Here is a 24,803-nt window from a genome sequence, read left to right on the forward strand (position 1 = left end):
TGCTTTGTTGTTTGCATCTGCCTTGATGATCATGTTTGTTTTTTGTTGTTTCCAATATTTTTATATATTCTCCCTTTAAAATTTAAAAAAAAAAAATTTTTTTTACAACATACGAAAACATAATATTAAAAACAGTTGCATAACATGAAAATAACACATGTTAACATTTTTGAAACCATCAATAAAAGTGTTTGAGTGAACTGCAGAATCGATCATCTTCAGTCTGTGAGTGTGAGTCAGTGAAACAGAATTGTAAGATGTGCATTTTTTGTTTTTGACATGATTATGCTCACTGATCAGTTTATCTCAACTCACTACTCAAATGGGCTATAGGCTCTGCGATTGACTGACTGTGCAAAAGTATTTTCTGTTTTTGTTCACTTGGATGCGTCAGCATAAGATCGTTTGTCAGCTTATTTTCACAAGATTGAGATTGAGGTAAAAAGTTACTGACTGAAATTTCCAGTTCTTGGCTATTATACATTGACGTGGTTTTCTCTGTAGTTCATTGCTGTTTTTATTTTATGTGGTTTTCATCTGATGTTCTGTGGCACATATGATGATACATGCATATGTTATAAATATCTGTGTGTGTGTGTGTGCAGGGAGGATAGAGGAGGGAGCAGGGATGGAAGCCAAGGTAAAATCTTTTCCTTCAGTAATTTATTTTTTTCCTAACAATATTTTTTGTTGTGGAGTGGTCATTTTTGAAACATTAATTTTAACTTATATGGTATCTTTGAAGCTTTGCTTAAATAGTCTGTGGAGGGGTTACAGTCTTCTCAGAACTGTAAGTAATTTTGACAATCAGAAAGAAGTTGAAAGAAGAAAAGGTTCCAAAGGTGACATCTGAGTCCAAGGAAATATGACTCATTTTATGGTGGAGAATCACACAATGCATGTATTATATTGTATATAGTTACTTTATGTGAGTGTGAGGTAAATATGTGAAAACTTTATATAAATATTTGTATAAGTGTGATAGTCAGTTGAGTCCACCTGTGACTACCAGAACAGCAGAGGAGGCAGATGCTGTCCCAAGCATCTGGGCTAGAATTTGTTCAAATTTATATTGGGAGAGTGTCTTGCCCAAGTTAAATGCCCACTCTCTCAGCCAAGAGGGCTAGGACAGTTGGTGTTAGGAGGGTCCCCAAATGCCAGTTAGCCCCCAAAGTTGCAGCATTAAGAGTCGGTGCAATTTGGCATTCTAGTTTGAGTCGTAGTTCTTGACAAAAGGCAAGCTGTAAATGAATTTCCATCTCAGTGGAGAAACCATTGGTTATACAGTCCTCACTTTCCTGTTGGCCCAACTATAGCTCATGTCAGTCACAGGGCCCAACTATAGCTCATGTCAGTCTCAGATACAAGCCAAGCCTTCAACCTCTAAGTTTATGTACATGTCTGGAAAATATGTTGACAAATAAGCCATGACTTTGAGCTGATTACTATCCACACCTTTTGATGATGAGCAGACAGTAAGTGAACAGAATTACCATGTAAACACACAATGCACTTTCACTGCTTACAGAAGGCCCAAGAGAACGCCCTCGGCTCAACCTTCAGCCTCGCACAAAGCCAGTGGAACCCCCAACGGCTGAGGAGTCACGTAAAAGCTCCATCTTTGGGTCGGCAAAGCCTGTAGACACGGCGGCCAAGGAGCGAGAAATCGAAGAGAAACTAAAGAAACTGGACACCAGTGTCCACTACACATCTGAAGAATCCAGAGACAGGTAAGTGTGTGTTTGGATGTGTACCTGTGTGCTTTTAGAATATCGTGATTGTGGAGTGTGTATGTTTGTGTGTGTGCGTGAGCGCATGCGTGCCTGTGTGTGTGCATTTATACAGAGATTGAAAGAAAGAAATTTCCCTCCCCCCCCTCCCCCAGAAACTTTGCACTTAATAGTAAAGATCGAATGAAGAGTGCTGAAGAGTGTTTTTCTCATGCTATCACTGCTTCGGAAGTGGTCTGACCTTCGTAGTGTTCATATAATTGCTTTTATGTATTGAGTTCATTTTTTTCTCTCTTTAACGTCTCAGATCGGGGATTTATATAATCACAATTAGTCTGTAGGATTTTTTACAGGAAGATGGAAGACCTGTCTTCTGTAAAACTGACTGTAGTTGTAGTACGTAGAGCGTGTGGAGTTGAGCATTAGGTGATACTTGTTTTGGCTTCTCTTTACTTCTAAAGCTAGTTCTTTCTTCTTCAAAATGTTGATTTATGTCTCCTTTTTTTGTAGTGCCTGTATGCAGCAAAGGGGAAGTAACAGAATATACTTGTTAACTGCAAGAATCATTCGTTTTGTTTTGTACAGTTGCTGCAGTTACAGAGACACGATACACTTGTGTTAACTGCAAGAATCATTCCTTCTGTTTTTTCCAATTGCAGGAGATACAGAGGCACAATACACTTCGCATCAATTGTTCGTTTTGTTTTGTCCAATTGATGCAGCTTCAGAGACACAATACACTTTGCATGAATCGTTCGTTTTGTTTTGTCCAATTGCAGCTACAGAGACACAATACACTTCGCATGAATCATTCATTTTGTTTTGTCCAATTGCAGCTACAGAGACAGCAGGGGGGGTGGACGACCGCGGAGAGACTCTGACCGCTCGGATGGCAGCCATGGAGGTGGGCGTGAAAGGAGGCTGAGTAGCTCCAGTGGTAAAACTGGTAAATTGGTTGCTTGGTTGCATGGTGGTCTGTTTTTGCTTTTGTCATTTTGACAAGAGTGAGAATGATGGCAGATGGTGGATGTTTGTTGCTTTTGTCGTTTTGACAAGAGTGAGAATGATAGCAGATGGTGGCTGTCGCTTTTCTCATTTTGACAAGAGTGAGAATGGTGGGTATTTGATGCTGTTGTCATTTTGACAAGAGTGAGAATGATGGCAGATGGTTGCTTTTGTCATTTTGACAAGAGTGAGAATGGTGGTTGTTTGTTGCTTTTGTCCTTTTGACAAGAGTGAGAATGTGGCTGTTTGTTGCTTTTGTCATTTTGACAAGAGTGAAAATGGTGGCAGGTGGTGGTGTTCATTGCTTTTGTCGTTTTGACAAGAGTCAGAATGGTGGCAGATGGTGGCTGTTCATTGCTTTTGTCGTTTTGACAAGAGTGAGAATGTGGCTGTTTGTTGCTTTTGTCGTTTTGACAAGAGTGAGAATGGTGGCTGTTTGTTGCTTTTGTCGTTTTGACAAGAGTGAGAATGATAGCAGATGGTACCTGTTTGTTGCTCTTTTTGTTTTGACAAGAGTGAGAATGGTGGCAGACTGGTGAGCTTGGTTTGTAAAAGCTGGAAACATGTGAGGTCGAGTTTTGTAGATCTGTGTGACATGGAATGTCCTTTGAGAATGGCTCATGATTCCCCAGTCTGTTTATCCCACCTCTTTCTCTCTCACACACTCCTTGATCTCCCTCCTTCTTTCCTCCTTCCCTGAGTGAGTATGTTTATGTAGAGATAGATCTCTTCATAGATATTTCTTACTGTCACTTTGGATTTTTTTTTCAATTCAGTGTTATGAATGAGAACACTCCCCACCCCCTCGAGAAAAAAAAAGAAAAAAAAAAAGCATGTATGGAAAAAAAAAAAGCTAAAAAAAAAAATTAGGAATAGCAGTTCCCCAAAGCAAATTGATTATTTAGATTATAGGAAACTGTGACATTATTGTTTATGATGTTATTTTTTCTTCCTGGAGATGAAGAAGATAAACTGTTCAATAAAAAAAAACACCCCAAAACCCAAACAATAGTTTTTTTTAGATGAGCAAGAAAAAACAGCACCAAGAATGAGTTTTACAATTGGAAGAAGAAAAGCATTTTTTTTTTAAATGTGGAAGAAAAACAGATTGTGAAGAGAGAAAGCTTTTTTTTCTTTTTCGTTTTTTTTTTGTTTTTTTTACCTGGAAGAAAAACAGAAGTGGAACAGGGAAAGCATTTTTTTTTCTTCCATGGAAAACAGGTTTGATACAGCCTGACAAAGTGACAAATATCACCCGTCACACTGACAGATTGTACTGCCCCACCCCACTCGTGCCGACAGATTGTGCCACCCCCACCCCACTCACACTGACACCCTGCTGTCTGCAGGCCCTTCGCGGCGCGACAGTGACACATCCCGCCAGTCGGACGACTCTCATCCAGGGGACCGCGAAGGTCGGGCTGGCAGCCGTGATGATCGAAAAATGGTGCCCGCTCCGCCGCCCAAAGAAAATGCGTGGTCCAAGCCAAGGAGCGAGGCCGTCACCAGACCTGCGGAGCCGTCACGACAGGTGAGGATGACCCTGTTTCGAGTATACTGTCTGTTTGACTGGGTATACTGTCTGCTTGAATGGGTATAGTGTTTGACTTGGTATACTGTGTGCTTGACTGGGTATACTGTGTGCTTGACTGGGTATACTGTGTGCTTGACTGGGTATACTGTGTGCTTGACTGGGTATACCGTGTGCTTGACTGGGTATACTGTGTGCTTGACTGGGTATACCGTGTGCTTGACTGGGTATACTGTGTGCTTGACTTGACTGTGCAGTTGGCTGGCTCTGTCCTGCCTTGGATGGCAGGTGAGGTGCAGAGCATTACGATCTGCTGTCAGTGGTGGTTGGAAATGGATATTTTGTTGTTGGGTTGTTGTTTTTGTTTGCTTTTGTTTTGCTGACCCATTATGTGCACCAGTTAAATGGTAAGCCTTCATACTCGGCCTCACCCAGGCGCGCTCTCCTCAGTCCTGGTGCAGGCAGTCCGTATGGTGCTGTCAGTGTCATGTCGCCAGGAGGTCCCGCATCAAAGGAGATGCTGCACTGGTGCTGAGTCACTTAGGTGGTGTTAAGCAATTCCTGTTCTGATTCAGCATGCACAGGACACCACCAACGTGGCTCCTCAGGGACATCAATAATCACGTAGTTGTGGAGCCAGATTGAGTCTCCCAGGAGTCCAACTTGGCACCCTTGGGACAACAATAATCACTCAGTAGTGTAGCCAGATTAAGTTTCCCAGGATTGGAGACCCAGTATTGAGAAAGGTTGCAGCTGGCACTGCCAGAGACTCAAATTTTCTGTGCACCGTTTGTGTAAAACCAAGATTTAATTACACATGCTTAACCGTGACCCACTAACAAAGAATTTTTCTGTTTTTTAGTGTCTTTTGTGTTTATGCTCATGTGTGTATCTTTTGTGTTTTTTGTGAAAGTGACAGCAAAATTTATTTGTACATGGTGGGGGTACACTTGTGGTCAAGGGTTTCAGAGCGCATAGCATGTTAGTTGTGCATGTGCAAATGATTACAACCATCCTGTGTTGTGTGTTTGTTGACACTGACACTGCAAATGTTTTATTGCCATTGACAAAACTTTTCATTTGGCAGTGCAGACGGTTACTTTTCTTTTGACAGTGCAGACGGTATATGAACAGGCAACAAAAAGTAAAAAAAAAAAAATGAACAAACAGTGAGAAACACAAACAAGAATAGAAACAGCAAACCTTGACTATGAACAATTAACATCAACAGTCACACCGAAAATCTTCCATGTGGGCACGTCCTTCTTGTTTGTATGAAACGGTTAACCTGATGTTTAAATACCGCAAGAAATATTTGTTCACAGCCAAGCTCCTGGCTGGCTCATCCAGACAATCCAAAACCATTTGTGGTGTAAACAATCCTTGAATGTATTAGAGAGTGGAAAGATGTTTGCTCAAGGGAGAAAAATATTCCTAAGATGAATAGCACCTATTAGCTTCCTTTGGTAAAGTTTCACGTTAACCGTGTAAGTTCTTTTCTGTATTGCCCAAGAGGTAGATTCTTTCGCATTGATCCTATGTGTGAAGTTTGCTTATTTGCAGATGTCAGGGGGTTCGTCTGACCAAGACTATGGCCATCGTGAGGCTCGCCGTCCTTCTGATGAAGGTGAGTAGCACAGAACTGCCAACCATTTCACTCATATTCATCATCATTTATCACAGGTTGCGTGTCATTGTTATTATACCTTATGTGCATCATTTTACTTGTTTTTTATGTATAAAAAAAAAAAAAAGCCTTGTCTTCTGTTGATTGGGTGTGAGAGCTGTGAGAATGACATTGCCTCACTTCAAGCACAGAACTTGGACATGCACTTCAGTCAAAAACATGAAACATTAGCCTTTCATAAACCCAGTTAAAAAAACAACTGGATAACATGAAACACATCAGCATCAAACAGCAGCCATTTAGGAAGTTACAAAATTGGACAACTTTTTTTTAACAGCATCTTGTAATTTTGGAACAGACTTGTCCATTACATTCTGATAAATGGATGAAAGGCTTCTTTTTAACTTCTGCATAATGTTAGATGGATGTGCAGTAGACTGTAGACACTGTTAGTGATCCAGCTGTTTGAATGACAATGCATGGTTGGCTGTGTATGTTTGGAACAGGTCGTCGGTCTGGTTATGGTCGGGGATCAAACCAGGATAATAAACGAGATCGTCAAGATCACAAGAGGTATACAAGCTCTGAACAGTTCTGTTTGGCATTACATACTTTACCGTGTCAAACTATAGCAGGCTGCAGTCAGTATGTTTGCCCTGCCTGGTCAGTTTTTGTGGCAGTGCAGCACATGGACACCCCCACCCCCCTGGACCGGCTCTGTCTCTTGTCAGTCAGGTGTTTTTGCCACAAGTAATGCACTAAACTGAGGTGGGTGCACCACTTAGGCATTGAGCTGAACTTCTGATTTGGTGATCAGAGATCAGGGCCCCGTTTTGGCATGGTGTTGCGTCTTTGGGGGAAAAGCGCTTCTATTTTCTTCACTCCACCCTTGTGAATGGATACCTGACTTTGGCCAGAGAAGGTTCATGTAGTGGAAGGAGAGGATTGGGCCTTGCCTTCCTGTACCAAGACTTTGACATGGTGTTTTACTGCCCCTATAGCTGTAAAAGGTTATGGGACCTTTTAGCTGAACACACCAGATGATAGCTTCCCCTTTTTTTCAGTCTGTGGCCAGCTTCACTGGAATGTGTACCAGGTTTCTGCCTTTGTCTTGCATATCGGTGGTGGTTTTTTCTCATCCTTTAACTGTGTTGAAACTGTGTTTTTCTTTTGTGGCGAAGGTCTTTTATACCTAGCAGTATGGTAGCCATTTGTTTTTCAGCAGGTTTTTTTCCCCCTCTTTTTTGTTGAGTAAGAACCAGTACCGAGCAGTATTATATTCATTTGTTTTTCAGCAGGGTTTTTTCCCCCTCTTTTTTGTTGAGTAAGAACCAGTACCGAGCAGTATTATATTCATTTGTTTTTCAGCAGGGTTTTTTCCTTTTTTTTGTTGTTAAGTAAGACCCATGCTGGTCTTGACAAGCTATGTTAACACATCTCCCAGCGGATCAGCCATTTATATGGGGACCCCTTTGTGTCTTTAGCAGTTCTGTGTCGCTAAGAAACCCACTCTACAGATCATTGTGCTGGGGGTTTGGTTGACAGGGCAGAGAGTGTTGCACTGATGCTGCAGCCTTGACCTCCATCCAGTCTTCCTCACAATCTCTCTCAGCACATCTCTGCTTGTGTTGCTGTTGCTGTCATGGGCCAGTTCCATTAGATCAGCCGTGGACTAAAGAACGGCTGAAGTGTTCAGCAATAAATATGGGAAGAATGGCTGATGTCTTACTGGAAAGTGTGGGTAGAACAGCTTACTGACAAAGGTGGAGTGTGGTCTGAGGTGTCTTGGTGCTGCATTACTTCACTAAAAAAAAAAATGACCAAGCAGTACAACAGACTGGTTGAAACTGGCTATAGTTTGACACAGTAAGTAGAGCTAACCGAACAGTGAGTGTTAGATCTCCTCTGATTTGGCTTTCTTATGTTTTTTTTTTCTATTTTGTGTCTTGTTTGTCTGTGTCTGACGTCTGTGTTTACTGTCACTGTCAGCATTGTTCTGTATTTACTGTCACCGTCAGCATTGTTTCAGTATCAGTTTTCTGGCAGCAAAATAGGTGTGAGTGGGAAGGGGGTGGTAGAGATGCCACAATATATGGAAAAATTAAAAGTGGTGGGTGGGTGTGGATGAATGGAGAGAGAAAATGAATAACCCATTCCAGATCCTGATCCAAGTCGATTTTTTTGTGCAGTCATGTTTTCTGTCTTTGATGCAGAGAGAGTGAGTGAGAATGTGGCATTAAAAATATATTTGTTGATGCACAAAAAACATAAAGGGAGGGTGGACCTGCTTCATTCAAGAAGGGTTGATGGTGCTGTTTTCCAGATTGCCTTCCCCCAGTCTCTCTCCTTATGTTCTGTGAACTACTTTGTGAGTGTCCTCTGTGCACAGATTTCACACTGAAGTTGTGGGTGGGTTTTTGCAGGGTTCTTAACCCTTTCATTGCCAGTGGTGCAGAGCTAGCTCACTGTACAAACCAGCTGAGCAGCAGTACACTTCTGTCTAAGCCGGCTGTGCAGGAGAGGGAAAACTGTGTCACCACCAACCCACTTTAAACTGCCATAACTTTGCTTCTACTCATTCAGTCTTCTTCATTCATAGCTCATTTTAAAGGGCAAAAAGTGCAAATTATGATGAGCATGTTTATTTGTATGAACGCATTGACTGAAGTTTGAAATCAGTTGATGAAAATGAAAAAGTATGTACTTTTGAGTAGTTTTCACATATTCTTAGTTGTTTTAAACATAAAATCCACTATTTCAAGTGAAAAATGAACACACAGACCGGGAAATACAACTGGAAACATAGACTTCACTGCCTATGTGCAGATATGAGAAGAATACACACACACACACACCACACACACACACACACACACACACACACACACACACACACACAAAGTATCACCAGCAATTCATTTTGGGAAAACACCACTACCGCACACACTGTATGTTGCAAAACGGGAATGTTTCATGGTTCCTTTCACAAATGTCTTTGTACATTATTAAATAATGTATTTGTGTCAGTTTGATTTTGCAACAACAAAAAATCACACACACAAAAAACACATCATATTTGGAAACACCAACATCACACACACTGTATGTTGCAAAACTGGAAGGTCTCATAGCTCCTTTCACAAATGTCTTTGTACATTATTGAATGGCTTTGTGTCACTTGTCAATCATTCTTGACTGGCCTGGCAAATTCTTCTCCACTGTCATTGTCAGCTATCAGCACTCCAGTGGGCAAATTATTGTCTAAAATCATTTGCAATGCCGCCGTGGTGTTGAAAACACTTCCATTTGTTTCCTGAAGTGCTGGCCATGCTTCGACTGGAGAAATCTGCTGAATAAATTCAAAAATATTCGACAATGTGCAGCAACTTGCAAATCAAATGTAGAATAGACGTTCCAGAAACATGCGGTGAACATTTCGAACTTGTGTGGTTTCATGAAAAGAAGAATGAGCGAGGTTGGTAACTCTAGTGTACAAGTCGTCTGGCGCCTGAGACTTTGAGCGTACAAGTTGCTGATCAGCGTCTGAAGTGTTCAACTAGGAAGTCGCCGATCGGCATCTGAAGGGTTAAACCATTGCTGGGAGCCCATTTCCTTAGTTTGACTATACAGAACTGGCTGGGTGTTTGCTTCTTCATTCATGGGCTGCCACTCCCTTGTTCACTGGCATACATTAAAGTATGCACTTTTTTGTGTATGACCGTTTTTACCCTGCCATGTAGGCAGCCTTGCTCCGTTTTCAGGGGTAGGTGTTTTCTGTATGCATGAGGTTTCAAACTGGTGATGTCAATAGGAAATTGTTCATGGATGTGTTCCTGATCTAAACCCTCCCCTCTCTGTGTGCACAGAGGCTCATTTTTGTGTGCTTGAGAGTAAGAGAGACTTAAAGTGAGAAATGCAAGTTACTGAAACAAGAAACTGTGTCATGGAATTGCGTCATGCTTTCGCTTGCTTTTTCGGTGACACTTTGTCAGCATTCAATTCTCCCATCTCTAGATCTTGATACCCAACCGGGACATTTACAAGGTTGTTTACAGTATAATAAGTAAAACATAATGGTATGTTTTGGTCATTATGGAGATTGCTTCCTGGTGTATGTATGTTGCTTTATTTTTTGTCCCTGTGTTTGTGAATGGCAGTATGCCTTTGCCGTGGAATTTATGTGCCTGAAAATGTGTGTGTGTAATACAGTACTTATGGGAAAGGCCAGAAATCTAGATCAGGAGTTTATCTCCCCTCTCGTTCAAAAGATGATGACACAGCTTTCGTTTTAAGGTTCAGTATTAGGGAGAAGGGTGGCATATGCAGTTGAAGAGAAAAAATAATGAGATGTATTCGGCAAAGCTCTTATAAAAACTTTTTTGTTGTTGTTTAGCCTTTTCCTTTTCTTGGTTTTTTGTTTTGTTTTTTTGTTGTTGTTTTGTTTTGTTTATTAAGTACTTTAGGTTTGGAACGTAGTTGTATTTCCATTTTCCTGGATTGTTGACCTGACGGTCCTTTGCAGCCCTGTGATTTTGGTGGACCCAGAATCCTGGACTGTCAGGATTCCAGTCCCATTGCTGAGTGGGGAAAAAAAGGATCCCGTAGGTCTCTCAGCCTCCTATTGTCAGTGTGTGTGGCAGTACATTGTATCTTGATGTGTATGTTGTTGACAGGCGAGAAAAGCAGTTACCACGATCCTTAGATGATCTCCCCAAGCTGGAGGAAGGTCCTGTCAGAGTGAGTATCCTCCCCTGACACAGCAGGGGCAGTGGAAAGTCGTGTATCTGTCCCCCAAACCCCCTTCCCCACCCTCCCCATGTGTTGCGCATGGTTGTTCATGGCAGTTGTTTTTTTAATGTTTGAAAAAAAAAAAAAGGAAGAAAAAAATGTCAGTCCACAGGGGATAAAAGTCCTTTTTGACGTTGACCAGAATGCAGTAAGAACCCTTTTATTCTGCTTGCTTGCTTTGTAGTTAAAATGTAATCACAGCAGGAGTGGGAGGGAAGTCATTATTATTTTATTTTTTCAAAATTGATGTTCAGGTAATCGTTAACAGATACAGGGTTCTTTGAAACTGAAAAATGGGTTGGTGAGTGAATAGGTATGGTTTACTCCCCCTTCTGTCAATACAGATTTCATAAAAAGGAGTGATTTGACTAAATGGTGAGCCATGATTGTTGACGTGCAGGATTGGGCGGACCAGAATAAGTATGCCCTTATCGGAAGTGACGAGGACTAGGAGGTGTGTGTGGAGAGGGAGGAGGAGGATGAATGGCTTCACGTCTTCTGTCTGGCCCCCTGTTGTTGCGCTGCTTGTTGGTCCACGTGTGAAAACCACAGTGATCGTTTCCTTTCTGTCTTCTGAGCGGAGGTGCTGTGCGGCCATTTGCTCTTCGAGTTCATCTATCAGGTTGATGCTGACTGACTGTGCATTTGAAAGAGGGTTCAGAATTATCGGTGACCGGAATATGATGAGTAATAATGATGGTGATAGTTATAACATCAGTGGTCATGGAGGTGGTGGCATTTACGACAGTAGCGGTGGTGGTAATGGTAGTAATTGTAATAGATGTGGTGGTAGTAGTAGTTGTAATAATAAAAATGATGACAGCATTGTTTACAAAGCAGGTAATAATATTATTGTGATTTATGATGATGATAGCAGTATAGACTCTTTAATGACAATCGTCACTGTTATTGTTATAATCAATTACGATAAATATGGTTCCGTTAACTGTTTTATAACCGATGATGGCATCACTGTTATTTTTACCACTGCTACTACCACTGCTAATACTGTTGCTGCTACTGTTATCATCATTAGAATAATCATTTACAATTATGATTACAGGTTATTGTTTTTTCATATGTTCATCCAGGCTATCTTTTTTGTTAGGTGTGAGAATCTTCTCTGTATTTGTCATGGGCATGCTAAAGGTGGAGGGTTGTTGGTGTGTGTATACATGTTTTTCTTTTGCTTTGTTAATTGCATTTTTTATGTACCTAGTTACTGTGGTTCTGGTAGAAGGCCTTTTCTTTGCTCTTTCTCTTTTCTAGACAATGTAAGTAATGCACTTGAAAAAACCCCCAAACAATTTAAAAAAAGTAAAAGATTCTTACATGATTGGCAAGCTTCAATGATATTTTCTTTTTTGGTAGGGATTATTTTATTTTATTTTTTTTTGGTAGGGGATGGGAGGAGGAAGGGTGTGGTGTGGCCCATGGGTGTAGGAACAGGTAGGTTCAGTGGAGGGTTTAGAGAGTGATGAGAAAAGTTCTGCCAAGTTTTTCAGTGCAGGATCTTTCCCCCAACCCTTTATTTCCCTCTGCCTTCCCACCATTTGAATAGGTTAAAAAATATATATAAAAAAAAGTATTGTTCGCTTATGATTTTCCTATTAAGATTTACTGTTTTAAACGACACAGGGTTGTACATTGAGTTATACATTTTATCAGATCTTTTGGGAATTTTTCTTTTTTCTTTTAATGAGGTACTGCATAGGTGTACGTGATTAAGCGTTTCTGCATGACAAATATGTGTAATAAATTTAATGGGCTGATCTTGTGCATACAGTCACAGGATTTGTCTTTGTGATTCAGCATCCCATGAAATACGTCTTTAACCTAGCTGTATATTGCTATGAAGCGAATCTATGATGAAAGGTTGTTTGTCCTTTCTACAGCTTAGAATTGAGTTGTGTTCATTTGAAGTAGAATGTTGTCAATGTTAAAAGGGTATGGCTTGTTTCTGTTGTTTGTTTGTGAATGGTGTGTAGATAATAGTGCCTTGTGACAGGGGTGGGGAGGGGGTGGGGGTGACAGTGTGAGGAGAGGTTTTTCACTACAGATATTCAGGCTGAAAAGGGGGAGAGAGAATTTGGAGAGATTTCTCATCAGATATAGTCGGGTGGAGGGAAGGTGTACAAGAGGGGAAGGTGATGGTGATTTTGTGAGGGTGGTGGTGGTGGTGTTGCATTCTTCCTGATATATGTTTTACATAGGCAGCTTTTGGTACTTTGGAAAAAAAGAAAGAAAGAAAGAAAAAAAAAGGTTACTTGTGAAAACCTGCAACTATCAATTCTGGTAGTACTTTGTTTGGTAGCTACAAGACATCTTACAGAGAAAAATAAAGCTTGCATTTCTGTACATGGGCTTCTAATGGAATATTTGAAGGAACATCTCGAGTTTGTACTTTTATACTTAATATGCAGAGAGACAAATTTTTAAAAAAAGAAGAAAATGTGAGAGAGGGAAAAAACCCCCATTAATACACCTATGTTCTTTTTCAGTATCATATTTGTTTGGAAAAAGAAAAAAACAACATATATTTCTGTTGTATTCACCTCCTTACCCATATTTTTAAAGCAGTTGCAGACACATTCAAGATTGCAATAGCACCATATAATATTGTCATTATAGGAAAAAAAAAACTGCTGGTCATTCCTTTCGGGGCATTATTCTGTAATCACAATTTTCTGTGTTAAAAACGATTTTCATACTCATCAGTAATTAGAGCAATATATCTTTGTTTAGGATTTTGAAGATGTTATTGTTTTGGTGAATTGTCAAATGATTATTCAAATCAATGCAGATTATTAAAAAAAAAAAAAAAAAATCTTATTAAGTGTGTTGCATAGGACTGGCTGGGTGTGGGGGATATTTGGAAATACGGTGACATAAACCATTTGCTGTCTGGAATCAAGATGCCATTTCTTGTTGGGAACAAAACGAGTGTAATAAAAATGTAACCCCCAGACTTCTTAGATACTGGTTGACTCCTTTGAGAAATTATCATCATTGATTTGGGGGTTGTTTTTTGGGTTATGCCAGAAACAGGAGTTTTAAGGGATTGAAAAATGTGACCACAATAAATACTAATTTCTCAGGTTGGTTTATTTATTAATTTTAGTACTTGTATTTTCTTCTTCCTTTTTAACTTCAATGTATTTTTTTGAATCACAGTGACATAACGAGGAATGTATTCATTGTGTAGATGCGTGGATGAATTAAGCTGGCACAGTAGTTTAGGAGGGAACACAACTCGGGCTGGCTGAATGTGAAATGTCGGGATATTTTCTGTGTTAGAAGTAGAAAACGCCAGGCTGGAGAGAGTCATGTTTTTAATTCTGCTTCCACAGTTTGGTTGTGGTCAGGCTGATGGGAGTGAATAGTGTGCACTCTTGCACTTGGATTTCTGTACCTTTCCAAAGTAGATTCTTCTGCTGGCTAATTCCATGCAATTGTGATGTTTTAAAGTCGTCATCAAGTTGTGATGCATGGCTGGCTGTCATTGTGGAGTTGACTGGGAAATTTGTTGGAACTTTCTCAGTTGAAGCTTTTGTAACTGTTTCAGCTGTGTACAATCTATCATGTGATTTTTATCCTGTTGCAAATGTGTTGTCTGTATCACTGTGTGAAGTCATGCGAAAGGTTTGTCCATTGTGCACGTTCTCTTGCTTGTGAAGATAGATGAATTGGAAATGATTATGTTTGCCATAAGATTATATGCACATTATTTTTCAGAAAAAAAGTCAGAAGTACAATCACTGACAAAGTTTGTATGTGTGTGTGCTTTTCTTTGCTGGTCATTTTGGCATTGAAGATTTTGTTTTTGATATGTCAAGGATGTAGAGAATAAATAGTCAATAGGGTGCTTATTTTTTCTTTTCCTTGGAAGATTTCTTTTTTTGTTTGTTTGTTTTTGTTTCTTATTATAAATTTACAAATAATTGTCCACTGTATGACTTGTACGTGACTTACAACACGTGACAGTCTTTTTTTTTTTTTTAATTTCTTTTTAAAAAATGTGTGTTTTTTAACTTGGTGATCCCAGTGCGGACTTCTCATTTCTGGATTTCATATATCATTACAGTTTCTGTCAGTATGCATTAAATCATGATTCCATGCAGTGGTATATTATCTCTATGAAAATCCTGTTCTTTGTGTTTTTTGGTTTTGGTGGTTTTAGAATTTGGTTTTTGAAGTTCTCCTGAAAAAAGTTTTCTTTTGTAGTTTCTTTAAGACATTTTTGTTTTGCTGGTAGAAAAAAACAACCTGTGTATGGGAGACTTGGGATACCATTCCTAAGTTTATGTATGTGTATGTAGTTTTTTTTTTGTTCTTGTGAATTGTCAGTGTTACATGCATGTGAATTGTAGTTTTTTTTCTCCCAAAGCAGTAATGGGCATGTTTGTTAATACATTTCTCCAGTTGACTGAGTTTTGAAATATGCACATTTCCAAAGGTTTAGCTTTGTGCGTGGCACTCTCAGGAGTAGCAACGGTCATTTTAGCAAATAAACATTTTGTCTGGTAATTCATTCATTCATGCTGTGAATGCTCGTTTTCTTCTCCACAGCTCCTTTTTAAAAACCTGTTTTCTGAAATGATACAGCATTTATTTGTACTGTATGCTGGATTTACTGATCAACTCGGCTGACTGTCAAATACTGTGTTGCGTCATGTGCTGAAGAAACTTTCTTCTGGATATGTTGAGCCTGTAAAATGGTGTCCGATTTGTTTTTGGAAAGAAGAGTGGGGTTAAAACTTGCATGTTGGGTGTGAAAGTTTGTTAGCTTTGGAAGAGAAGGAATTTTGCATTGAGGAATTTTGTTTCAGTAGGGATTGGAGAATTCCTTTATGCTATTATTAGTTACACTAAACAGTGGAGTCAGAACTTTCTGGGTGCATCTCATTAAATAATGTTCCTGGTTTTTTCCCCCTCTTTTTCAGCTGCAGAATTCATTTTCAGTTTGTATTGTGAACTCTCTTTTGGTTAGTGTTAAGATCAACTTGTTTTTTCTGTGTTTGAATGCTTATTTTGTAAAGACACAAAATTTTATCCTTTTTTTCTGTATATATGATGAGAGTGGTTTTGGAAAGACAGTTGAGGGCAGTTTATTTTCTTTAGAGATTTAGTTGTAATCTAATGCACAGGGTAAATATAAAATAACTAAGCCTGATTGACAGAAGCAAAAAGTCTTTGTGTAGGGGAGGAGAGGGTCATTATTTTGTTCTTAACAAGTTTGTGTTTGATGTGATGATTTTGAAAGAACATTTGGCCAGTGTGTCGTTCAGGATTTGCTTTGGAGAAAGCAAAATTTATGTCAGACTGAATTGGCATTTGAACTGAAATGAAATGAAAAATGATTGGGGTGGGATATGTACAAGATGCATGTTTTCTGATCTGCATGTTGATCCGCTGAGTGTAAAACAAATTGCCCATTCTGTACAGGTTCATTGACTGAGTGATTTCTTTTATGTGGTCTTTTATTATAATAAAAAAAAAATGTATGGAGATAGTTTGGTGACTGTGTGGTGTGTGACTGAAGTGACTGGCAGTTCATTTCTGGGTGTGTCTTCCATAATTACAACTGACGGCATGAAGAACAGTTAGTTTGAGGTTTTTTTTCTCTAAAATTCCCTTCTCCATGCTGCTAGCTCATTTTGCCCCACTACCTGCCTGCTACAACTCTCCTGTACCAGCACTATATCAACATGAGACCACTGCAGTAAAAAAAAAAAAGAAAAAAAAAAGGGGGGGTGGGGGTGGGGGTGGATCTCTAAAACCGTGAAAATCAATGGAGAATTTTTTATCTAATTGGTTGAAGAAAGCTTCATTATCATGCTTCCGGGATCTCTTTACGGTTAAGTTAAAAATGCCAACTGAACCAAGCAAGAATGAAGGAAATTAGAACTGTGTGTTGGAATGAGAATACCTGTATCTGGTGCACAGGGGAAGCAAGCATGGTACGAGTTTAGTCATACCTGGAGTGATATGAGTTAGAGCACTTGGTTGCCTTTGGGAGAAGAGAGGTGGTCTCACATACATGGCTGAAGGGAACACGTCGCACAACCTGTTGTCTCTTCTGATTGGACATTGAACAACGATAGTCATCACATTCAGAGCTGGTCAGGTGCTTTCTTTGGTCCGTGATAATTATTTGACTTTTATTGATACTCTCCGGCAAGGCTACCTGTGTGGCCTTCCCCCTTGTTAAGTTTCCGTCCCACATGCACACAACTCGATGGCAAACAAAATACTCTGTGCACACTACTTCAGTCATTTGCATGTGGATGACTGGTGTGAAAGCGCTTTGATTTGTCTCTGCACAAGATTCATCGCTATATGAATACTATTATTATTTTGTGTGGATGACTGGTGTGAAAGCGCTTTGATTTGTCTCTGCACAAGATTCATCGCTATAAGAATACTATTATTATTTCTCTCAGGTTTGAATCTCAGACAACTGATTTTAGTTGAATCCCTCCCTTCACATTCTCACCCATCTCTTATAGTTTCTTCAACATTCCCTCTCTTTTGGACTCGCTATCGTTCGTCTAACACATGAGCAGACCGCATGCACAACTCCTTCAGCTTGATGATGAATCAAACCGTTCAGTTTTCTATCCATTTTTCATTCAAGAGCACGAGCCTTGAATATCCTGAACAGAGACAATGACCTGCGTTCAAGGTCCGATCTGGCTCAGGATGTACACACAACACCAACACCACTCACAATGAGCACACAACACCATAGGTGACACATGCTGGAAGCAGGATTTTGTTTCAATTTACTTTGTCTTACTACAGCTGTATATGACATGTCAAACATCTTGGACAGTGAAAATTGTTGGTGCTGAAGAACACCTTACGCGACACATGCTGGAAGCAGGATTTTGTTTCAATTGACTGTCTTATTACAGTTGTACATGTCATTCGAACGTCATCTTAGTAAAAACAGCTAGTGCTGAAGAACACCTTCCGCAACACATGCTGGAAGCAGGATTTTGTTTCAATTGACTATGTTATTACAGTTGTACATGTCATTCGAACATCATCTTGGACAGTGAAAACAGCTGGTGCTGAAGAACACCTTCCGTGACACATGCTGGAAGCAGGATTTTGTTTCAATTGACTATGTTGTTACAGTTGTACATGTCATTCGAACATCATCTTGGACAGTGAAAACAGCTGGTGCTGAAGAACACCTTATGTGACACATGCTGGAAGCAGGATTTTGTTTCAATTGACGGTCTTATTACAGTTGTACATGTCATGTCGAACGTCATCTTGGACAGTGAAAACAGCTGGTGCTGAAGAACACCTTACGTGACACATGCTGGAAGCAGGATTTTGTTTCAATTGACTATGTTATTACAGTTGTACATGTCATGTTGAACGTCATCTTGGACAGTGAAAACAGCTGGTGCTGAAGAACACCTTACGCGACACATGCTGGAAGCAGGATTTTGTTTCAATTGACTGTCTTATTACAGTTGTACATGTCATTCGAACATCATCTTGGACAGTGAAAACAGCTGGTGCTGAAGAACACCTTACGTGACACATGCTGGAAGCAGGATTTTGTTTCAATTGACGGTCTTATTACAGTTGTACATGTCATGTTGAACGTCATCTTGGACAGTGAAAACAGCTGGTGCTGAAGAACACCTTACGTGACACATGCTGGAAGCAGGATTTTGTTTCAATTGACGGTCTTATTACAGTTGTACATGTCATGTTGAACGTCATCTTGGACAGTGAAAACTGTTGATGCTGACAAAGCTGGGGCCTACAGCATGAGCCAAGCAGACAGCTGGCCGCAAAAGTAAAAACAAGGAGCTGCATTGACATATATCCTTTAATAAAGTTTTGTTGCATTTATCATAAACTGCAGATTGAAATGGGAAGAAGAGAAGATGAAAACAGAGAAAACAGAATTTGCAATGAATGTAATATGGGTACTGTTGGGGATGAATTTCATTTTTTTTGTTTTTTTTTGTTTTAGAATGTCCCCAACATACTGTAATTCGAAATAAATAAATCACATTTGTTAATGTTCAGTTTATGCAATTTTTTCAGTGCTGGGAAGAAAACAGGACTTAATCTAGGTAAATTCATAAAAGTTGGAAAGGGTGTGTAACTTTTGTTACATTTAAAACATACTTGTCAGTATATTTGTTTGATTTTTGTTGTAAATCATTATCATTGGTGTGCGTTTTTTGTGTTTGGGAGACATTGTTGGACTCAAGTTGTGATCCAATGAGTATTATATCCTCCACACCTCGGAAGGGGCAAAAGGATGAAATATTTTTTTAATTTGAATCTTGAAATAGTCACACGCTTCCAAGATGACTAGAAAGTCATGAAGCCAAATGCAACATCGAAGATAAACCACAGTTAAAAACAAATCAAAACCCGCAATGCCTTGCACACTTACAAGTGAAATGCCTATAAAACAAACAATAATCATATATGGAAGAAAATAATCATAAAATAGCTGTAAGAACAAGGACAGAAACACAAGTAAAATGCATATAAAAACATAATTATATATATTGCGGGGAACAAAAGTAAGTGAAATTCAAAAAATAGGAATAAGGTCAGAGGTAAGTAAAATATGGTTAACCTTCGCTGGCTATCATGGGTCATACATGACCCAGAAGGGTACAAAAACACAAATATCTCAGCCAATTTTTTATATTTTTCTATGAAATTTCAGAAATACTTCCTACACCTAAAAGGCGAACTTTTGCCAAAAAATGAAAAAAAATCATTAATTAGTTAATGAGTAATTAAAGGTGGCGTTTTAACTACATACGGACGCTTGTGTGGGTTGTGTATGACCCATGCTTTTTAAAGAGGAAAAAACGTGGTCACCCCTCGAAAGCTCGTGTGGGTCATGCACGACCCATGCCTTTTTAATAGTGTTTTCAGATGATTTAATTTGCAATTAGTGAAGGAAAATAAAGTTTTACTTTCAATAGCCTCACTACCCCACTACCCCCCCCCCCCCTCCCCGCCCCATCCCTTTCGCCTGTCTTCAGCTATATCCCCCTTCCATCCCTTTCTCTAACAGCATGTACCTGTGTGACTGAATATCTTTGTGCGTGTATAGGATGCTACGAGTCATCTCTCTCTCTCTGTGTCTGTCTGTCTCAGTCACTCTCTATCTCTGTGTCCATAAGTAGGGTTTGTATGTATGTGCATGTGGTGTTATGCGTTTGTGTGTGATCAGTTGTGTGTGTGTGAACACGTGAGCATGTGTTTCTTCTGAGTGTATGTGTTTGTGTGAGTCTGTGTGCGTGTGTGAGCGCATGTGTGTGTAATCAGTTGTTACAATATGTTTTCCTTTTCTGTATTTTGTAATAAGCTTTGGAGGAATATACAGGTTTCTGTCTCTTTAAAAGGTATGGGTTGTGGACGACCCACATGAGCTTCCGTGTGTAGTCAAAAGCGACAGCCAGCCCCATCCCCACTCCTAACCCCTCTACTCCCCACACAACCACACATACACATCACACAGACAGACGGTTTCATGTCTTACAAACTGGTTCCTCTAGTGACCAACAATTATTCTCCTTTGCCAGATGGTTTACTTTCAACATACAAGTTTCCTATAAAATCATGTCTGAAAACTCTTTCAGCAATAGGAAGCAAAAAAACAAAAACAAAACAAAAAACAGGTCTGCTCACTTTTATGTAGAAAAGTTGACTGAACCAAAAATTTCATACATGTGTACAAATGAATACATACGTTTTTGTTTAGGCATGCCCTAATTTTCAGACACTTGCACAACAAGACATCATCCAATGAGAACAATTGAAAGATGAGCACAGGAAGTGAATATTCCAAACTGGTCTGAATGTTTTGCAAGAAATCCAGAATAACCAATTCATACATGAATGAATGAATGAATGGAGTCTCCTGTCGGACCGACGGATGAGTAGGCAGGCAGGCTTATCTGTCGGTGTGTGTCCTCATACATATTCACACACAAACACATACAATTCTTTCTATTCAAAATAACATGTTAAAAATATGTCTATTGTGTTACTGAGCAGAAAGTTTTTTTTGTTTTTTTTGTGCTATTGGAGGTAAACTAACAAATGTTATTCAAATATAGTGGCTCACATACAACATGAGTCTGAGGGGGAAAAAACCAATTGAAATCACAAACTAAGCATTCAGATATTCAGCCAATGTTCGTTGTCTGCATGATCTCATTTCTTACAGCTGCTGAAGCTGTGCTGGGTTATAACTTATGAACTGCACCATCATTATTTTGGCTTAAGTGTCAAACATGTTTTCAGCCAGTGAGTGGCATGCATATTTCAGACGAAGTCAAGCAAGCTTATATGCCTATCACCCAGCAAGATATGCTATCAAAAGAGCAAACTTATCTATATCAAAACACCTTTTTCTAAGACCCAGCACTGATCAACTTGACCATAACGATGCAAGCCAACAGGTCATCAAGCTCAAGCCTACATATTTCTTCCAGAGACATGCTTAACTTCTGCCAGTCAGTATGATTATATGAAGCATTCTGATCTCTTTTTTTTTTCCAAGTCAGTGTTGTTGTCATATATGAACATCTGCACAGGATCAAAAGATAAATTACTACAAGAGATCAGTAATTATATTAAACACACAATTGCACATGTGATATATTGGTTGTTACAAGCTATAAACTTATCAAAAGATTTCTAATTACATATATGTTATTGCACATACAGTGTATTCTTACAAGGTATTATTCAATACTATTTACTTTATGAAATGGTAACAATCACTGTACGTTTGGTTATACTCGGAATTCATACCATTCTCAGTAATAACAATGGCATTATAATGAAATGTAAAAAAAACAAAAAACAAACAAAAATAAGCTAACAAAACAAAAACAAACACACAAAAAAACACCCAACTATACTTGAAATGTAAACAATCTCTAAAAATCATCAAACCTTCCCATGCAATCATTTAAGAAAAGAAAAAAAAAAGCCTTGTTCCTTTACCACTGCCAAAAAGAAGTTTAAACTAATTGTTTCCAATCTCAATCACAGTGCTGACAATATGACAATGCTTTGCCATCACAAAAATTTGGTCATTAACAGACATAGTAAGGGAATCCCTCATCCTACACATTCACCTTTTATTATAACAAATAAACAACAGCAATATTCATCCCAGATCTACTTTCAACACTGTTCCCTTCATCATTTTATCAATACTAAACTTAATGTTGTTTACTTCTGGAATGTTAAAAAACCAAAACCAAAACCAAACCAAAACAAAACGAAACCCAGTTAGAAACAAAAACATACACTTTCACTTGTGACTTTATTTCCACGGGATGCTTAACAAAACATATTAGTAGATGATTATGTAAGTTTTGTAACTGATGCTATCCATGTGTTCATGGTGCTATCTGCACTCTTATGTTATCCGTGCATACTTGAAATATTTGTGGTGTTGCAATGTATTGTATTCTCAATATCTGTTCAAAAAATAAGAAGAAAACACAAACACAAAGCATTAAAAAACAAATCTTTTTTTCAGGGTTTCTTACACCTCTTGATTGTGCTCTTGCAGGGTTTTTGGTGATGCATGTTTTCTGCCAGTAGGTGTGGACTCTAAAAAGTAAAATGGTCTTTTATCCCCCCCCCCCCCCCCCTGCCCCCTCACCTCCCACACACATATACACTTTCTTCTTATACTTGAAATAACAATCTCATTGTCAACACTTATCCTGACTCATGCAACACACAACACAGAGATCTGATCTAAATCATGTTTTGCAGGCAGGCTTACACCCTTCAATAACAAATTCAGAACTGTAAATACCTCTCAGCATACTAGAAGTTTTAATTCATGATTCAAAGTAACACTCTGCATTAAATATTCATTAATCAGTGTACAAAGTATTTTACTCAATTCTAAAATAAATTATGAAAGATAAACGACTGTGATTTATATCACTTTTCAATCAACATCAACTTCAGCATTATGAAACAAAACCTGCAGAATCATAATACTGAGATTCTTTCTGTTTCTCTCAAAAAGAACACGCCAGTAATGCAACCCGTTCTAATTTCATTGTGTCATACTGTTCTGAGTGTATGGATAAGTAAAAAAAAACCCCAACCAAACAAACAAAAAACAACAACAACAAAAAAACTATTGCTTCATCTGGAAAAAAAAACCCAACACATTAAAAACAACACCAACCAAACCCATCATGATTATCATTTGAAGTTCTAAGATTAAATGCTGACACCTCTTTTAAACAACCCGCCAATCAACAGCAATTTTGACATGAATTTATGACTCTGAAGAAAATAAAATTGCTCAAATAATGTGGTACAATCACTAAGGAAGATAACCCACTCCAACTGCCTGCCACCCAACCACCCTCTCCTGTCCACCCTATGTGACATTACTAATCCACAGCCATCAGCTTAATTTGCACGTTGTCATGAACACCTTGTAACAACAATTCTCCATCGTATTTGATGATCTTTTTGCGCTTGGCAGCACGAAGAGTGCCTACCAGGGCCTCAAACAGGTTGGCACATTTATCGTCGTTGAACAATTCGCCGAAACTCACTGCTACCAGTCCGTCATCACCTGAAAAAAATGCCGGACATCAGTGTTGAAAATAGGGTGTACCAGATCATGCTATTCTATTGTCACTTTTGCATTATTAATCATATTGGTGTGGGTCTTTGATATGTAGAAAAGTAACAAAAAAAAGTTTGTCCTGTGGCCATGAAATCAATAACTCTTGTGAACTGTTGCTGAACCTAAACTTAAAAAAAAAGAAAAAAAAAGTGAACATTTACGTTGTTACATGACCATGTGCACAAATATCGCAGTCACAAGCACACATGCACCACCTTACACACATGGGTGCTTTGCTAAACCACTGGGTCAGCTTACAAATTTATACATTATTTTTTTACATACTAGAATGTTGTGCCTGTTTTGCTCAATAACATGAAGAAGGTTAGCATGCATGAAAAAAAAAAAAATGTGTGTAATCACAACTATCTGTGTTGGTAAGAACACACACACACACACAAAATAAAAAACCTGATAAAGAACACAATAAGAATTAGAATAAAAGTGAAAAACTGGGAACAACAACAAACAAACAAAAAACAAACAAAAAACCAAAAATCCCCCTTATCCTGAATCATCTAACCCAACAGTGGACCCTGCACACAGAAGGGGTTGGGGATGTGGTAGGGAGGTGCAGGTAGGGGTGGGGGGAGAGGGAGGAGAAATAAAACTGTCAGGTACAAACCTGGTTTCCCCAGACGTTTGATCTCCTCCTTCAGCAGCTCAACTTCATGTTCCACGTTCATTGTTTAACCAGGGCTTGTTTTGTTCTGTCACACAAACAGAAGGTTCAACGTTCTTTACTTTCTGCTGTCATGTCCACAAGGAGATGTTACTGAGTCCACACAGTTGATAAAGCAAAGGAATGATGATAGCAAAATAAAAAACAAAAAAATTGTGTGTATGTGTGTGTGAATCCATATGAGCGAGCGAGCGAGCGAGCGAGTGAGTGAGTGAGTGAGTGAGTGAGTGAGTGAGTGAGTGAGTGAGTGAGTGAGTGAGTGAGTGAGTGAGTGAGTGTGTGTGTGTGTGTGTGTGTGTGTGTGTGTTTGGTTTATTCACTGATAATGTTCTTTTGTCTGTACATATCTGTGAAGCTCAGAGATCTCTGCACCATGCTCGACAAGTCAAGTGTGACAGAGAAACATTTTGTTTTTGCCTATTATCGCCTTTTATCAGCATGAAAACACCCCAGTATTACCAATTATCATCAGTCATGTAAACTTGCACACTTGTTCACAACAATGAAATAAATCATAAAACTATATCTGGATATAATGCAAAATAGAATTATAATAGGACAGCCATTATACAAGACAATAAAAGTAGTATGCAACAAAATCAGGTAGAAAAGTTAAATCTTTGCTGTTTGTACCACTTATCTGCTAGCATACAACATGGTTTACAAAGAAACGATATATATCATGTTTATGTTGAACGATTCTCTCTCTCTGCGCCAAATTCACCATTCCTCTCCAACTAAAAGAATATGAGTGTTTG

At 39.0% G+C, this 24,803-nt stretch overlaps 2 protein-coding genes across 5 annotated transcripts in view; one reads left to right on the forward strand and one right to left on the reverse strand.

The window, feature by feature from the left end:
* The window catches only part of LOC143290559 (eukaryotic translation initiation factor 4B-like), a 31,519-nt gene extending 15,328 nt beyond the window's left edge, over nt 1-16,191 (forward strand). The window contains exons 9-16 of one of the 4 annotated variants that reach the window (XM_076600118.1): nt 606-640; nt 1,529-1,730; nt 2,567-2,676; nt 4,085-4,266; nt 5,830-5,893; nt 6,400-6,466; nt 10,567-10,630; nt 11,082-16,191. In XM_076600118.1, coding sequence (XP_076456233.1) covers nt 606-640; nt 1,529-1,730; nt 2,567-2,676; nt 4,085-4,266; nt 5,830-5,893; nt 6,400-6,466; nt 10,567-10,630; nt 11,082-11,132 — 775 coding nt within the window. In that variant the 3' untranslated portion in view covers nt 11,133-16,191. The remainder of the gene's footprint in view (nt 1-605; nt 641-1,528; nt 1,731-2,566; nt 2,677-4,084; nt 4,267-5,829; nt 5,894-6,399; nt 6,467-10,566; nt 10,631-11,081) is intronic. The other 3 variants (XM_076600119.1, XM_076600120.1, XM_076600121.1) reach the window with 3 other exon arrangements.
* Nucleotides 16,192-17,449: 1,258 nt separating this feature from the next.
* The window catches only part of LOC143290561 (costars family protein ABRACL-like), a 7,718-nt gene continuing 364 nt past the window's right edge, over nt 17,450-24,803 (reverse strand). The window contains exons 2-3 of the mRNA XM_076600123.1: nt 23,989-24,073; nt 17,450-23,309 (exon numbers count right to left, since the gene is read on the reverse strand). Coding sequence (XP_076456238.1) covers nt 23,122-23,309; nt 23,989-24,049 — 249 coding nt within the window. The 5' untranslated portion in view covers nt 24,050-24,073 and the 3' untranslated portion in view covers nt 17,450-23,121. The remainder of the gene's footprint in view (nt 23,310-23,988; nt 24,074-24,803) is intronic.

Source organism: Babylonia areolata, chromosome 15 (genome assembly GCF_041734735.1).
Source record: "Babylonia areolata isolate BAREFJ2019XMU chromosome 15, ASM4173473v1, whole genome shotgun sequence".
Lineage (NCBI taxonomy): Eukaryota > Metazoa > Mollusca > Gastropoda > Neogastropoda > Buccinidae > Babylonia > Babylonia areolata.